The 17,909-nt window shown below is 35.0% G+C and overlaps 2 protein-coding genes across 2 annotated transcripts; one reads left to right on the top strand and one right to left on the bottom strand.

The window, feature by feature from the left end:
• Positions 1-1,701: 1,701 nt before the first annotated feature.
• Positions 1,702-7,226, top strand: LOC145608348 (U4/U6 small nuclear ribonucleoprotein PRP4-like protein). Its single transcript, XM_081663961.1, has 6 exons — positions 1,702-1,858; positions 2,795-3,721; positions 4,928-5,381; positions 5,465-5,662; positions 6,146-6,227; positions 6,933-7,226. Exons 2-6 carry the CDS (start codon positions 2,808-2,810, stop codon positions 7,025-7,027), a joined length of 1,743 nt encoding a protein of 580 aa, XP_081520087.1. The 5' UTR covers positions 1,702-1,858; positions 2,795-2,807; the 3' UTR covers positions 7,028-7,226.
• Positions 7,227-8,757: 1,531 nt separating this feature from the next.
• Positions 8,758-17,736, bottom strand: LOC145608068 (uncharacterized). Its single transcript, XM_081663671.1, has 11 exons — positions 17,259-17,736; positions 16,581-16,668; positions 14,271-14,362; positions 14,071-14,189; positions 13,385-13,500; positions 13,180-13,310; positions 13,005-13,091; positions 9,676-9,736; positions 9,562-9,602; positions 9,367-9,487; positions 8,758-9,182 (listed from the first exon to the last, which is right to left on the bottom strand). Exons 1-11 carry the CDS (start codon positions 17,633-17,635, stop codon positions 9,123-9,125), a joined length of 1,293 nt encoding a protein of 430 aa, XP_081519797.1. The 5' UTR covers positions 17,636-17,736; the 3' UTR covers positions 8,758-9,122.
• Between the last annotated feature and the right edge of the window lie 173 nt (positions 17,737-17,909).

The raw sequence follows: 17,909 nt of genomic DNA, 5'->3' as shown, positions 1-17,909 counted from the left end.
TAGGAAAAATATTAAAAATAGTAGAAATGGAAGTTATTTGAAGGTTAATAATTTATTTTTTGTTTTTTTAAAAAGAAGTGGAATTACTAGAGGATATTGCAACAAACAAAAAATGAAGGTTTTTTTTTTTTTTTTTTTTTTTTTTTTTATTAGAAAAAAGAGCTGGAAGTTATTGCAACCAAAAGGGGAGTGTATGAGAATTTAGGATTGAGGTTTTGAGGAAACCTCATCAGCTAACTCTCTTAAATTTATATAAAAGACTAGAGTATATCCGTGACAAAGCACGAATATATTAATCACCGGTTGTTGTTTTTATATTTTCCTCAAATTTGACATGAAAAGATTATTGTATATTTAGGGTTCTATCTATTTACCTGATTTTTACTTATATAAACTTACCTTATCTTATCTAAACTTATTAGCCAATATTAGAACTTATTTTAATTATAAATTGAATTTGGATAGTCCTGATTAACCTTTATCACAACTTATTTGAACTTATTTTTCCTGAACCTATATTATGTGAACTTATTTTTCATGAAATAAGTGAAAATAAGGTGAACAGAACATGACCTTGAGAGAACTAAGGGTCTGTTCTCATTGACTGAACTGAGATGAAGTGAACTGAACTGAACTTATTAGTGCTGAATTGAGATAAATATTTTATAAAAGAAAGAAATTAGGAGCTAAAGTGAATTGAACTTAACTTATTAGAGTTGAGCTGAACTGAAAATAATTGAATGAGAATAGACCCTAATTGTTTTGATGTAAAAAGTTATGATAAGTTATACGTAGTACAATAGTATTTTTTATTGTTTATTAGTTTAAAGTAAAAATAGGAAAGTTAGTTGATATTAAGTTATACTCCCCCCGTTTTAATTTATTTGCATCACTTTCCTTTTTGGGGTTTTTTTTTTAAATGCATCACTTCTATTTTTGGTAACTTTATACTATATTTTATCATTTCTCTCTCTTACTTTAAACCCCACTAAACTTATTTTATCATTTCTCTCTCTTTCCATGGTCCCCACTAAAATAATAAAAATATTTATACTCTCTCACATATTTTCTCTTTCATGGTCCTATCTTACTTTTTTAACAATAATTTATTCAAGACAAACTTTTTAAAAAATCGGATGTACAATAAAATATCGTACATCCGTTATAAAGTTACCCTAAAATGAGCAAAAGTTACTCCTGAAATGAATAAAAATTACCCTAATATGCATAAAAGTAACCCAATATGCATAAAAATTATCTACACTTTATTAGTAAAGAATCACATTTTAAATGACTAAAATTCAATTATTAATGATTGAACGTAATTAAATTACCTTTATAAAACTTTTCGTGTTGTCTTTTTATATAAAAATTGTATTATGTTTAAAGTTACCCAAAAAACAGCAAAAAGTTACCCTAAAAATCGCTAAAAGTTACCCTTATATCGCTCGATGTACACTAATATTAGTGTAAACCGGATGTATACAAAAGTTTTTTTTATTCAAAAATGGAGGGAGTACTTTTAGTTTTTTTAATAAAGAAATTTAAAATAGGGAAGTTAATATTCTAGGATTTAGGAAAGAATTAAGAAGTTTATTTTTGTGTTTAGAAAGCCACAAGGACAAGCGATTAGAATTGACCCCAAAATCACTTAGAATCGGGAGGAGAGCTCTAATCACTTGAACTCTTCCTCACTCTCATCAGCGAGTTTCTTTATAACTGTGGCGGGTCATGACTAACAGGGCTCCATTCCTACCTCTCTCCTCTCAGTTATTTCATTGAAGCGCACTCAACGTTCTCCATTGAAGCGCAGTTCGTTGAATCTAATTATTGTATCCCCATTGAAGCAGCTTCTAAGGTAAGTTGTTTGTTGCTGTTATCATCATATCAATTTCACAATCTAGGGTTTATGTTTCATCTTATCTAATTTAATTTTCAGCGCTTTAAGTTCAGGGGTCGTAAATTTGAACTACTGCTTCTGAATTCTTAGATTACGAAACATCATACCCAAAATCATGAGCCTAATTTCATTATTCAATCAAATATCCCTAAAATTATTGTATTTTTCCAGATAATTGAATATGAAATCTTCGTTGCTTTTGTGGTGGAACAACTTTATTCTTGTGTGGAATTCTTAGGACATGGGTATGTGTCTAAGCGTCCGACTCGGCTATTTTGTGCAAAAAAATCCATGGTTTTGAACTGAAAGTGAAGTGTCTTAAGTGTCATACCCATGTCCGAGTGTCAAGGGTTCGACATTGGTAATTAAGGGATAACGAAAGTCGATGTAATATTAATCATAACTAGTCTTATGGCCCGTGCAATGCACGGCTTGTTCATAGAAAATTGCATTGAGAGATAGTGAGAAAATACCAATAAATAATTATGGGTGTAATATGTAAATGAAAACATAATTAAAGAAATAAAAATTTTGGGACTTTAATTGAATTGATACTTAATAGAAAGAAGATGGAGGGACTAAAATCAAAGAGAGAAATTCAAAAGGTTGAATTAAAGAGGGGAGATGAAGATGAAGTGTTTAATGAAAGAGTTAAGAAAAATTGTATAATCAAAAATAAAAAATGTAATACGACATGTGGCACGTTGAGTTAAAGAAGAAGATTGGGAAATGTAATAGAATAATGACACGTTTTTTTTGGTTTGCCTTTTTAAATACGAAGTATAGATAGAATAGATAGATAGATAGATAGATATAGATATAGATGTTATTATTTAGCTGTGAATTTCATTGATGACTTTGATGGGCTAATTGGTTATTTTGTTACTTATATAGTTATATAGGCATAATGGAGGTAGATGAAGAGAATCCTTCTTCTGCATCAGTTGCTGAACCAACTCCTCCAGGGACTGATGCTGAGATGCTGGCTACTTCTGAACCAGCTACTGATATCATGGGTCCTGCTACTCTTACACCCCCTTTGGTTCCACCGGCTGCAGTTACCCCTTTGTCAGCTCCACCTCCGGTGCTGGTCCCATCAATCGCGCCTCTTCCTATTGTTCCTCCTGCAACATCTAGACCATTAGCCCCTCTCCCTGTCCGTCCTTCCCTTACTCAAAATGGTGAGGCAAAGGAATCGGATTCTGAGGATGATGACCAGGGCTCGGAAATGGATGCGCAAGATTCCTCTGTAGGGTATGAAATTACAGAGGAGAGTAGGGTTGTTAGGGAACGTCAGGAGAAAGCGATGAAGGAATTCATGATGAAAAGACGCGCTGCTGCTTTAGCTGTTCCCACAAATGATGTGGCTGTGCGGACTAGGCTTCGGCGACTTGGTGAACCCATTACTCTCTTTGGGGAGAGAGAGATGGAAAGAAGGGACCGGCTTCGGATGCTTATGGCTAAGCTTGATGCTGAGGGGCAATTGGAAAAGCTGATGAAAGCCCATGAAGAAGAGGAAGAAGCAGCTTCAGCTAAGGATGAGGTCGATGAAGAAATGTTTCAGTATCCATTTTATACGGAGGGGACCCAAGAATTGTTGGAGGCTCGGAAGTTTATAGCTAAGTTCTCTATTGTCCGAGCATCTCAGCGTCTGCAGCGTGCAAGAAGGAAAAGAGATGATCCAGATGAAGATGAAGATGCTGAAGTTGATTGGGCTCTTAGACAGGCAGAGACTTTTGTTCTTGATTCTAGTGAGATTGGTGATGACCGCCCACTTGGGGGTTGTTCGTTTTCAAAAGATGGGAATTTTCTTGCTACCTGGTATGTTCTCTAGTTCTCTAATCTATCTTTGCCTGGTTAGAGGTTATTTTTCCTTTGTCATAATAAAAGTGATTGATACTTGAAGATGTGGTGGTTGATTATTATCCTATTTTGTTTGTCAAAACAAGCCAATTGGACTTCATATTAAGGGTGTGATTTGTGACTTGATGCACATATATATCAATATTTGTGGTTCTGTTGTGTGATATGTGATTAAGATAATTTACCCATGAAATCAAGATGTTGAATTTTTACATCTATCCAGGAAAATTTATTTTTAAAACTCTTCCTCGCCCTTTCTTTTGATTTTTTGTTTTTTATTTTTTATTATTCTTATGTCATCCAGAAGTCTGAACCTTCAGTATGCTTCTTTCTTTGTGTTTGCTTTTAATTTTCAATATGTTTTGGGAGTAGGAGGCTATTCTTTCCATTTGCTGAAAATGATGAAAGAAATAGTTATGAACTATTACAAGCTCTATGATGTATTCGTTCCTTCGCCCTCTTAGAATTAAATTCAGGACAGTATGGTCAAATTTTGATCTGTATGCTTTGAAATAGTTTCTTACTCTGCTGTTATTCTAGAAAGGAAAGATACTGAAAAATTGACTTTTGTATTCAAAGAATTGGGATGTGTTATGTTTGAATATGCAAAAGCTGGTGAAAGAAAATCCATGGGGAAACTGAATCTTTGTGAACTGGATTTCAGCATCTTTATGAAGAGAAGTATCCTAATAATTAACCAGTGTATTTTCTTGTCATCAATGAATTAATTAGTGTAAGAATTAAAATTGTAGAATGACAGAGAAATGACTGCTATCCATGTGCTCCCTAGATGATGTACTGTGATATGAGTTGTGTAATAGAGTTTTGGAGGAAGTAACAGAAAAGGAGAGTTTTTCCTGTTTTTAACTGGTGTGAAGATTTTTTTTTTTTAATGCTGTGACTGTTGATGGTACGGAAATCAGGTAAAATTAGACAAGTCACTTTGTCCAACTTCATATACTTCATATAATTTATGAAGACAGTTGGCTTTGTAGATTGATGGATATGAGCTGGCTAATCTATTATTTCTCAAGATTTGAAGAATATGATGCTTAGATTTGCATTTAAATAGCCTATAATCATTTCTCTAAATTATGAGAGTAATGAGCCGCATGATGAAGGAGGATACTGATTGTCATTTTATTGCTTGTTTTGTTCCTTCAGTTCTTCTAGTGGAGTTGCTAAGATATGGAGTATGCCTGAAGTGAAGAGGGTCTCTGCCTTGAAGGGACACACTGTGCATGCTACTGATGTCGCATTTTCTCCTGTAAGTGACATTGTAGCAACTGCCTCCGCTGATCGTACTGCAAAGTTGTGGAATACAGATGGTACGTTAGTAAGAACATTTGAAGGTCATTTAGATCGCTTAGCTCGTATTGCCTTCCATCCATCCGGCAAGTACTTGGGCACCACAAGTTTTGACAAAACTTGGCGTCTATGGGATATTGAAAGTGGTGCAGAGTTGCTTCTTCAAGAAGGCCATAGCAGGAGTGTTTATGGCATAGCTTTTCATCTAGATGGATCCTTGGTAGCATCATGTGGACTGGATTCTCTCACACGTGTCTGGGATCTTCGAACAGGAAGAAGTGTTCTTGCTTTGGAAGGCCACATCAAACCTGTAAATTTCTTCTCTTGTTATGCTCATGTACAATTTATGCTATACACACTGATAGTTTACTCACTTGGTATCTCTTCTCTCAGGTCTTTGGGGCTGACTTTTCTCCTAATGGCTATCATTTGGCCACCGGCTCCGAAGATAATACCTGCCGAATCTGGGATTTGAGAAAGAAAAAGTCCTTGTACATAATCCCCGCCCATTCTAAGCTTATTTCAGAGGTCAAATTTGAGCCCCAAGAGGGATATTACTTGGTCACTGCTTCATACGATACAACTGTTAAGGTATGAGTCTTGGCACTAAATTACTTTTAACTGATTAAAACAATTAGGGCATGCTTGGATTGGGGGTAATACATTAAAGGGGTAATAAAAGTCAAACTAAGCAAAATGAATGTGAAAATAGGGAAGGAGATAGTGATGGTGTGATTGTAAGAAGATTATGTAGTAATGGTATGGTGTGAGGTGAAGAAAGAGGAATCAATACCCTCATTTTGGGGGTAATAGTTACACTAGGGGGAGGGTGGGTAACTATTACCCTCATTATGAGAGTAATAATTCCTCCATCTCTCTCTTTTCCTCATGGCACAACTAGCTTATTTCATTTGTAAGCACCATGTCTCCTACAACAACACCTCTAATTACTTTTGTTTATTCAAGTTTGACTTTTATTACCCCCTTAATGTATTACCCCCAATCCAAGCATGCCCTTAGTGTGTTTTGTTCCAGTTGTTAGTAATATTTTCTCATTTGGTTCTATTTCATCAGGTATGGTCATCTCGAGACTTTAAGCTTATCAAGACCTTATCCGGATGTGAGTCGAGAGTCACATCCTTAGATATTACAGGAGGTAAGATCTTTTCTTTTGACAAACTATTAGTAAAAGTGGTGCATGAAATTTGGGAAGTTGTAGGCAGTAGCAGCATCCCATGATAGTCTCTTCATGGGCTGTCACTCTGTTCTAAGTGGAATTATCTTTGGAAGTTACCATTCAAAATCTAAATTCATTTGTCCCTAGAAATCTTACTGGGTCATGAACTTATGATGGAATGATAATAGGATTAATTAGCAGTTTTTCGTGTATGCATGTCAACTAAATCATAGCTAGTATATACAAGGGTCTGAGTGTGGTTATACTAGTAGAGATCTTAGGCCTCAAAATTAGGAGTGGTAAGTTGAATGCTCAAGGATGATCAGCTGAATTCTGAGCAAAATGGAACACTTTCTTTAGGATATTCAGTTTCTCTCCTAATATTGCTAAAAAATTAGTATATGTAAAGCTATGCTATGTTGGTCAGTTTTACATGAATGTTGTCTTAGCTTTGCATCACTTCATAAAACCAACTGAATTGTACAAATTACACGGGCTGTATCACATTGAACTGATTAAGAAGTGCAATCTATACCGCAGTTAATCTTGCTTATATATGTACCAAGTATAATTTAAAAGTAACTTATTATTTAAGTTCGTGTTCATATTCTCCCCCACCCCCATCCCACTCAATGGATAAATCTTTTCAGGCTCCTTATATCGTTTCTGTTTGTGGTGATACAGATGGACAATGCATTGCTACAGTTGGACATGATCGAACAATCAAGCTCTGGTCAAGCAGTGTCCCCTCTGAAGAAAAGTCGATGGACCTAGGCTAAGGTTCAGTTTAGCAATTTTGTATTAGCTGATCTGACAATAGGTTTTTGTAGACTGCAAAATCTGCTTGTATGAAACATGGTAAAACAGTTGTTAGCTATTAGCAGGCTAGTTCATGGTAGTGCAAAGTTTCATGAAAGGAAATTTATCTTTGTATCCTACATTACTAAATAGTGATATTCACTTGGTTACATCAACATGAATTGAAAGCCATATACTTCTCCATTTTACTTAAACTAGGTTAAACCCCATGCAATAAATGCACGGTTGTACAATATAATTTTATTGGCAATAAATAATAAAAAGTGTTTTTTAAGGAGTTGACACATCAATTATTAAAGCGTAAGTAGTATGAAAGTGCATTACTAAATAACCGCATATAAAATTATAATGAACTATTTAATATAAAATTAATAGTAATAGGCAATTTAGATTAATATAAAATTAATTTATTAAATTAATATAAAATAGGCAATAGGGGTTTTGATCTTGATGGAATGATAATAGGCAATTTATATATTATAATATATTATCTTATGATGGAATGATAATATATTATAATATATTATCTTATGATCAATTATAATATAAAAATCATCTTTTATCGTAGTATTAGATTTTGCCAAAAACCCCTTCGTTGCTAAATAAATGATACATTTGACCTTTTCTCAATATTAGTGGACCATCTAAACTAAAAACTTAAGCTGATGGTTGAAGTTCAGGAATATATTTTGTACTCTGTCACTCAAATACTCAATATTCACTTACTAATGGCATGTTCTCATTGACTGAACTGAGCTAAGCTGAACTGAACTGAATTGAACTGAAATGAATATTTTATAAGAGAAGGAAATTAGGAACTGAGCTGAACTGAACTGAATTTCAATGTAAGAGAACAGACCCTAACTTTGATCGTCATTTTTTAGTAACGTATAAAATACGAATTTTATTACAAGTATAAAATAATGGGACATGCATACAAAAATTAACATCAGAATTACCATTGTAATTGTACAGTAATGGGGGTTGTTGGGAAAGAAACATTTCTATTCATAGTATTGATTTGAAATTTTATGAAACTATAAAAATTGATTTAATTTTATGTAAAATATTCCTGTAATTTAACAATTTCTAATTTTTTTTTAAGGTTTTCTTTTTAGAAAAAAAATTCAAAAAAATAAATTAATAACGACGTAGGTGATATGTTAAACTTTTTATTTGCCTTAATAAGGTGGATGTTCTAATGAAGTCCAAATTGTTTTACTATTAGTTTTATTTTTTTTATTTTTTTCATCTAAAATATGAGTTTTTACATTAAACTTTTTCGGTGATATGTTAAACTTTTTATTTGCCTTAATAAGGTGGATGTTCTAATGAAGTCCAAATTGTTGTACTATTAGTTTTATTTATTTTATTTTTTTCATCTAAAATATACTTTTTCTTTGCCTTTTAATATATATATATATATATATATATATATAAATAAAATTAACTTTTTTTTTTTTTTTAAAAAAAATAGAGGGTTTCCCCAATTTCCTACGAACCCATAACAGCAATTTTGACCTGTTTGTCTGTGGCCAAACTTTAGCTTCATTTATTTACACAACTTCAGTTTTGAATCAGATACGGAGTATATGAAAAATAGTTGTGACATTTTAAATTGTAACTAATAGGAGTACTTAATCTGGACTACTACTAGCAATGTATTGTTTGAACATATCAAAACAGAAAATGGTAAAAGAAAATAATCCAACTGCTGTTGCAAAACTATTGATTTAAGTAAATATAGTTGAGATTCTCAACATGTCATTTTAAACAGTTTTCCCTGGGTGAAAAAATGGAAATATAAGCTTCGCGAGATCTCTACTTGAGATAATGAAATATATAGAATTTGAACTTGATGTAGTTTTGTAACAATGCAGTGTGAATGCTGCATGAATTTCTATGACTACCGGCTGTCGGCCTTCACTCTACTATTTTTACCAAAATTCTCCCGTCAGGTTTCTCCAAGTGTGAGTTACACAAGTGAACCACCTACTTGTGTAATAAAATTGCTGATAATGATCTCATATCAATTTCCTTTTTCTAGTCGAGATCTTATTTGTACCAGCCAGCAAGCAGCCACCGCAGAAAGAAACAAAAACCGCAAGCAATTGCCTGTAGAAAAGAACAGATCATACTCTGGCATTGGAAAAATGCACATTTTACTTGGAATATCTTTATAGTATGATTTCCGGACAACATCCAGATGCATTGCTAAGCTTTTCAATTATGTGTGTATGCTAGGGAGAGGGAGGGGGGGGGGGGGTGGATGAGGTTGCAGAGGAGCTAGGAGGCTCACCTGGAGAACGAGGAGAAAAATGCAGAGCGATTGTTCAGACATGCTTCCACAAAATTTCAATGAAAAGTTCACTAAAGTACCATTCCATGTCCCCGTTAACAGTCCTGTTTGAGGGTCAAAACTGCCATCCAAAAATATTGTCAGGTGAAGTTGGAGAACTATGAACCGATGGTCGAGAAAATAAAATAAAATTACCTTGGGAGACGATGCCGGGGACAAGGAATAATTTTCGCAAGCTGGAAGAAGTCACAGCACACATTAGAAATGCCCTAGAGTAGATGAGTGGAAGAGAAGAAAGGAAAATCTAACCTGGGGAAGTGACAAGATGAAATTCACAACTTGAGGAATAAAGAAAATAAGTAGTGTTTCACTGTAAAATAGAGGAAATCAGAAAAGGTCAGCATAAAGGAAATAATATTATTATTATTTTCTTTCCAAACTATCATAATACGACTCTTTTCTAAAGATGATGTGACATTTATTTTGAAGATGTATGATAATAGATGGTGGTAACACACCTGCATATGCAAAGTCGCAAAAGGAACTTAATAGGCATACATATATAAATTTTCATGAAATAATAGATTGTGTTTTGATATGATAGATAAAGCAAACATAAGATGGCTTGCTGAAAACTCACTAAACAATAATATAGAAGTCCAGAAACCCTCACTGCCTCACCGCTTCACTCTCTTCCGCCTTCTCCCTTCTCCGTTTCCTCGCCGGCGACTGGCGTTTATTGTCCTACCCGTCGCCGGCGAGGCCTATTATCTTTGCTCTCTCTGTTTTTTTGCTGTTTGTCTTCCCCTGTTTCAAGTGATGGCTGACGAGGGAGATTTGATTTGGAGCTGTGATGATGACAACTTCATTTCTAGGTGTTTCGTTCTTGCTTTCTATGGATCATATTACCGCTGCGTTTCCTTTTTCAGTTTTTAATTTAGTCTCTTTTGGTTTAGTTTGCTTTGCTATGTCGTAGTTTGTAGGCTCTTGTTTTGTTTTCCTTGGTTTAGGAGGTGTCTGTTTGTTTATTTTCTTTTGCTTGTTTTCCCTTTGTTCTTGTAATTCCTCTTAGGGTTCTCTTGCTTCTTTGTTTAATTTGGGTATTTTGTTGGGATAGCTTAGAGTTTCGAGTTTAAGTTTACAAGTTTTTCGAGCTTTACTTCTTAGAAGCTGTTGAGACGTTGTATTTTTTACTAGGTACTTGGATATTCTTGTTTAAGTGCTTCTGTTCTTAGTCTGTTTTTGGGTCTTCATGGAGTTGTTTCCTGCCTTCATTTCTTTTCACCTTCCAGATGATTTTAATGATGAGGGTATTTTCCACCTTCTTTCCTCTATGGATAATCCCTCTGATGTTGTTGTTCGTTCTTCAGAATTCAAGGAGCAAGGGAACTCCTTGTTCAAAGCTGGCAAATTTAAATTTGCCTTTTCTAAGTATGAGTTGGCTAGTAAATTGTTGTGTTTTACTATGCCGTGTTCTTCGGATGCTTTTTCTTCGTTTCGTTCTTTGGCATTTGCTTTGCATCTTAATCTTGCAGCTTCTGCTTTGAAGCTTCTTGATTACCGTGCTGTTGTTAAACTCTGTTCTTTCGTGTTAGAGTTTGATCCCTGTCATATTAAGGCTCTCTATAGGAGAGCATCTGCGTATCAAGAATTAGGCAAGCTTCGTTCCGCTAGAAAGGATCTGGTTAAGGCTACTAAAGGTGATCCTAAAAATGTAGAGGTGTTAACAAAATTGCATTGTGTTGAAGGTTTGTTAATGTCTGTGGTCGATCCGATCAGAAACAGAAAGGTAAGATGGTCCAGTGTGTTACCCAGGTTGAATCGGCCTCTCAAGTTCCCCATGACTGCGCGACTGATTGTCAGGTCAAAGAAGGTTGTTGTGTAGCGGAAGTTGAAGCTCTGACTGCTGACTTGCAGTGCAGTGTTTTAGGTTCAGGTGTTGTTTCAGAGCCTAGTTCAATTGGTGGTGATAAAGAATGTAATGTTTCACTGCCGATTTTAGAAAGTGCTGATATGGAGTGTGATTTCCAGTCAGATCTAGTTAGTAAAGACAGGGGAAGTGCTGATATGGAATGTGATTTCCAATCAGATTTAGTTAGTAAAGACAGGAAGTGTGAAGCTGAAGACCCTCATATGCATGAGTTTGTTTCAAGACATGGTTCGCGTTCATCCCTTCGGCTTTCTTCCTCAACTTTGCAGCAGGTTAAGCAAGGCAATGTCATCCGTTTCTACCATTCCAAGTCTATGTCGATAATGTCAATTCGGGTTAGTCCCAGTAAAACTTCTATCCAGACAGAGGTCCCCCAAGATGTAACTTCTAGGGAAGCAGAGACCTCTATTCCTTATTCAGTGAAGTATCGTGGATTGGAGCAACAGGCGGTGTCCACTTCAGAGTTCCTGTCAGCTCCCATTTCGCAGTCCACATATGCTCCGGTGTTGCATTCTTTTCCGGAGGAGGTGATCACCTCAGAGATCCCCACGATGTGAAGTACAGTATAGCAATGTCTTCTACCTTTACTTCATTAATGGTATGTGATAAGGAACGGCAGACGGTGCCCATAACAGAGTCTCAGCCGATTCCCATGTTGCAGCAGGCCTTAGATGCTCCCGTGGTGCATAGCAGTTAGGAGTGCATGACTGTTTTTCCTGACGTTGATAGTCATATGGAAGAGATAGTCATATGGAAGAGATGGATTCACAGGAGTTGGTGGGAGAAGTTAGGGATTTCAGTTTTCCACTTTGCATTCAGGTGCCAAGTCTTCGGGTCAACCAGTTCGTCGACAACAGTCTATTTGTCATCCACGGTTTAGGAAAATAAGTTCTTTGCTGGTTCGACTTAGATCATCTACAGGCTGCCAGGTAGTTCGTGTGGGTGCAAAGCGTGTTCGCGGGCCTAGTGTGGATTTCAAGTACTCCGACTTGGCTCGGATAAAATTTGCTCGCAAGTGTTTTCGCTTAGTCTAGTTTGTTGGTTGTCGTTGTTTTACTGTTTTTTCTTTATTAGTACTCATTGTCAAAAAAAAAAAAAAAAAAAAAAAGATGGCTTGCTGGAAGCTATGAAATGCTGAGCCTTAGTTGACACATTTTGATTTTTGACAGTATTCACTAACTCTACTTTGACTAGCTTTTACGAGTATGATTTTTAGATATTAAAAGTCATAGTCACGTGGAATCCTGTTAGACCCCTCTCCATGTGTATTTTCAAAATATAAGTTTCTTATAATTATTACTTATTGATAATTAGGGATATTTACGGTTAAATCTATGCATTGACAAACATGACAAAAGACAAAAGAAACGTGGCAAGACTGGCAACAAATCTGGAATGGAGGAAGTATGAAATACGTGTTACGCCAGTCAATATTACACAAAATCTTAATGCAAACAAATCAAGACACACTGGACACTGGTTTTTGTACTACCTAAAAGTGTGAACTACTGCATGGGTACATGCATGCCCAAACTTGAAAGCAACTTCTAAGATGTGTAGGTACTGTTTAGACTATGAAATCTAAAAGTACCAACAGGCAAAAGCATTAAAAAAAAAAAAAAGGAAACAAATGAGAGGACGCCACATTTTAACAAAAGCAAGAAATACCTGTAATTTCCCAAAATAAAATAAAAAAAGCAAGAAATACCTGTAGTGACCCAGAATGCCAACAACTGCCATTGTCATTCCTGCAAAGTATGTATATGTATCCCCGACAAACACTGAAGATGGATACCTAGAAGATGTAAAAGCAGGATCTTAAAAAGATATTCAAGCAGTACAACTGAAACATAGCATCAATCATTCAGTCAACAAAAAATTACCAATTGTAAGAAAGTAAGGCCAAAGAAGTAGCGAGCAAAGGTTGAACAAGATATATAGAGAATGCATGAGCCTGCTGATTATCAGAATTGTCCGTGGCTGCCCCAATTTGCATAACATTATGGATCAGAATCTGTAACAAAAATTCAAATGATCAGACTGTATAAAATCTTTGGATGCAGCGAATTCAAAAGTGCATAGTCTTACAGCAGAAGCAATGACAACAGTCTGGCCAACTTCAAGACCATTTATACCAGCATGAATATTGATAGAATTAGTGCAAAACACTGTCAGAAGGACCATGTATAGCTTATATATCCATCCTGCACATATAGGAAGGCCACGATGTAAATAATAGAAGGATGTCACAATCTCCCACAATGACATATCAAGATATGCTCAACATAGAATGATTCATCTGTTGCCAAGAGCACTTTCCTTCCATCTACTTTTAAAAAACATGCTAAAGTTATTCTGCAGAAATATGATCAGCTGTAGTATACTGAACAAGGGAAAGTGATGAAACCACTCTTTGCACAAATGAAACTTATAAATTGAGGAACACAATGTTATATGTAAAATCATACAGAAAATCATATCATAAAAAGAGACGGGCACGAGCCACCTCAAGTAAAATCTACGCATGCTGCAGACTCTGAGCATGAATTGGCAAAACAATCCCTCACTATAAAGTTATTAAACAATAAGAAACATTTGAAGTAGCAATCCATAATCAACCATATGATGAGCAATATTCCACGCAGTCAATATGAAAGCTATCCCTTAGGTTACGCACCAAAGATTTGTCAAAAACCCTACATCATCACACAGCAGCATTGATGTGATCAATGAAACAATATACATAACAGAAAGGATTCATACAAGCATTTTACCTAGATCCAATACCTCCAGCCCAACATATGGAATGAGAGGTTTTGGGATTATAACGGTGGTATGGCCAGCATAAGCCATTAGTAGAGGAAGAGCAGAAATAAAAGGCAAGACCAGTTTCCTGCACATGAAAAACAATTCAATCAGAATTTTCTCCCAAAACAAAACAGTTGAAGGGGCTTTTAGAAAATACGATACTTACACTCTCCATGGAACGTCAAGAACATCATCAACAAATCCAAGCAAAATCATGAAACAAATGGATGCCAAAGCTGCGTTATACTCAACTAGCCACTACAAAAATAATAATTTATCAGAACTATGATTATCTGCCTCCAAAAAAATAACTCAGGAGAAGTAAGGAATCAGCAAGTGCTGACTAATTTAAACTGCCTAAATATATGAAAGATCCATTTTTAATAAAAGATATATTCTTGTTCTCAAATCTCAATCTGGAGCATCACAGCACCAAACATACAACTAAGAGATAGAAGGAAGCTGGCAAACAGTTTTTAAGTCTTTTCCATATAGATATTAGTCCCTCTTCCTTCCACTCTAAATGCCTTAATGTCTGTTCTAAGCCAAAATTCTTTCCCTAACACCAATATCAGTTTACAAAATTGCTTTCTCTCAAGATCAATACCCAAGCGTTTTAATAATAATCCTTTTGGCATGAAAAAAGTGAAACTGCATAATTCATATGTTGGTTACTTACATACACTATAGGTAAGTAGAGATTCTTACTATAGTTACTCCAATGTTGGTAATCAATAACCAAACAAATCATGGAACTTCACATGAATTTAATAAAAGTGCATAATTCCTGTAAAAAGCAACTTTCAAGAAAGTTCTACTTCATGAGTCAGCCAAACAGATACTGGTTGACGAAATCTTTCAAGATGCCAGTCAAACCCTCTCCAATGGTGAGACTCAAGTGAGTATTTTTAGAGAGAGAGAGTACTTTTTGCAATGTATACCAATAAGTTGGTATCTATACTTAGCAACTCAAAAAGAAAGTTGCTAAGTTTAGATACCCGGAGTCTCATTTGACAAAAAATGTGGGCCCTTATCAATATTATAATATGTTTTGTAGTTTATTTAAGTTTTAATTTTATTTTTTTTCTAAAAAAAACTTTTAATATCATTTGGTGAGCCATAAATTAAAAGTGACATTATTATCCTTTAGAAAGTTTCACCATTGGGAAATTAGACTTCACATGAGTTGCTAAATTGAGAAGTAGGTTGGGTATCACTATTGGAGGTAAAAAAAACAACTCATTTTGTATTTCAATACTCAAAGTTGAGTCTCAACATTGGAGATGGTCTCATGAAAGAAGAATGGTGTTAAAAAGGAAAGCAAGTAGAAGTTGCAAAATTATTCTACAACTTCATGTCCACTTGAAACCCTTACCTACCAATGTGATCATAGGTCTATGTTGTCCATAGATTTCAGTCTTTTGTGGTTGAATTATATGCCCTATGGGTGTATAGGTATTTTAAGTTATCTGCATCGACTGCATGGCCTTGGTGAAAACATTTTTCAAGGTCTAGCCTTGAGTTTCTTTGCACTACAAAAGCAAAGATTCAGAAAGAGAAAAATTTCAAGTTCTTTCAAAGAAGTTGCGTTACCAACAGCTCAAAAATTCTTCAGATAGCACCACTAATATCCATCTTTTTGATTTGAAAAAAAGTACAAGGATGCAAGATTCTACAAAATTTGACTTCCTGTAACACTCACAAATCACAAAGCATAACACACACATTGGGAAAAAGACAGTTATTTAGATTCAAAACAGCAACTTATTATCAGTATTATTAAGTACATCCAAAATTGTTCTTCAAGCCATTACACACTAGGATTTTTAATTCACTACAATAAGGTTAAAGAAGATAATGGATTTACATAAGGGGAAGTTTGCAAAATAATTTCAAGAAAAGACTTCATCTCAAGAATCAGTCATAAAAAATGGCAGTCATTATTTGCTTATCTCAGTTCAGGATGGAAGTCCATGAAAGCATTTCAACATGAGAAGAGGTGTTTATTGCTTAACACAAATATTACTCTCATAAGACTCACCAACATGCCACTACAGCCAATAACCACTAATGTTTTCCATCAACATCAACAAAATCTACAGAATCATTTCCACAAAACCAATACTTTGTAATCACATAGGGTTCTTCAGTAGATAAACTAACTTCCCTATCCCTAATACGGTAGTACCTATTAATCTGTACCGCTATTTCACACTCAGCAAAACTTCTAAATCTATTAACCTATTCTTGACCTTCCTTACCCTCTAAAATTTCAAAACCACCGTAGCCACAAGTCAAAAAATTAAAGACGTCTAGTACCAAAGAAAATTGCTTTTTAAAGCATACGGATTACCTCAGGCAAAATGACTGAATAAGAAAGATACAATGGAGAAAATATTGATTAGAAAGACTAAAAATAACACTTAAAAAATGGAGTCACAGAACAGATGAAACAGTAAACAATTCATGGACTTACAACGGAGTCAGAAGTGAAGTTGAAGTGTTGAAACAATATCGCCACGACCAAAAATACAATCCCGACAACTATACCCATTGACTCAGGTCTGCAAATTAGTATGCCACACGATTACATAGGTTAAAGAAAAAGAAGGATAAGCATACATTAACCAGAAGTAATTCATAATGGGTGTAAATTAGCTCCTCATTAATAGCCATTAAGTCATTAACTCATAATAACAACTGAATTTCTTCATCACTTTTCAAATCCAATTTGCACCAGTTCAACCAACATCAACATTAACAGTTTAACACTCCTGATCAGTGTTACTTCGTTCAGTAATCCCCCAACGAACCGCGAACCCGTAAAAGGCAAATTAACACAAGTGATCTATTCCACAATTCACAGTAACCCTAAATTCCATCAAAGTTTAACATCACAGCTTACATAACAACAATCTCACACACCACAAAAATTAAGAAACAAAAAACATAAAATTCACAAAAATTCATCAAATTTCCAACACTAACATTAAAAATTCAAGCAACCCACCAACATTGAAACACTAAAAATTCTAAACCCAACAAAAAATCAAGCAATCAACCAATTTCAATCCAATTAAAAAAAAAAAAAAAAAAAACCCATCAAATTCCAATAAAAATTAACACAATTCAAGAGAAAAATAAAAATACTAACACTTTAATTTTCCCTTGAGGAGTACCCTTCTTGTTAATATCAAGACCAAACAAATTCCGACGAATCACATAACGAGACGCAACGGGAATCAATCTGAGAGTGAAGAGAAATCCGGCGAAACTGAGGGCGGCATTGATGAGAATGGATCGCTTGATTTGGGCATCAATTTTGAAGTGAAACAAGAGAAGATAAGCGTAAGGGAGCAACAACAGGGAAGAGAGAGAAAGAAGTTTGAGCCATTTAGAGAATGAAACTGTGATTTTGAGTTCTTCCGGCGACATTGACGGTGGTTGTTGCGGCGGAGGGGAGTCGGGTCGGGTTTGTCTCGCCGGATTTTTAGGGCCGTTTGCCGACGGAGCTCGTCGCCGGGAAGTCATGATTTTCTCTCACAGACTATGACTGACTAACTTAACGTTTACACTACTCTTCCTTTGTTTGTTTTTCTCCTTTCTCTATTTCACGCTTCACAGTTGGTCGGTTTTCTATAAAACTAGATATAAGCTCGTCCGGTTCCAGTAAATCTTTATATTAATTTAAGATTTTTTTATATAAAGATCATTCATTAGATATTTGGATAAAATTTCTAATATCATAAGATAATTTTTTTTTTCCTTAAATTTTAACACTAAAGTTATCTTTCGTAAGTTTATT

The sequence above is a fragment of the Chenopodium album genome, chromosome 23, assembly GCF_948465745.1.
Source record: "Chenopodium album chromosome 23, dcCheAlbu1.1, whole genome shotgun sequence".
In the NCBI taxonomy this organism is placed as follows: Eukaryota; Viridiplantae; Streptophyta; class Magnoliopsida; order Caryophyllales; family Amaranthaceae; genus Chenopodium; species Chenopodium album.
The sequence above is the reverse complement of the archived record's forward strand: the minus strand, read 5'-3'. Positions and strand labels throughout refer to the sequence as shown.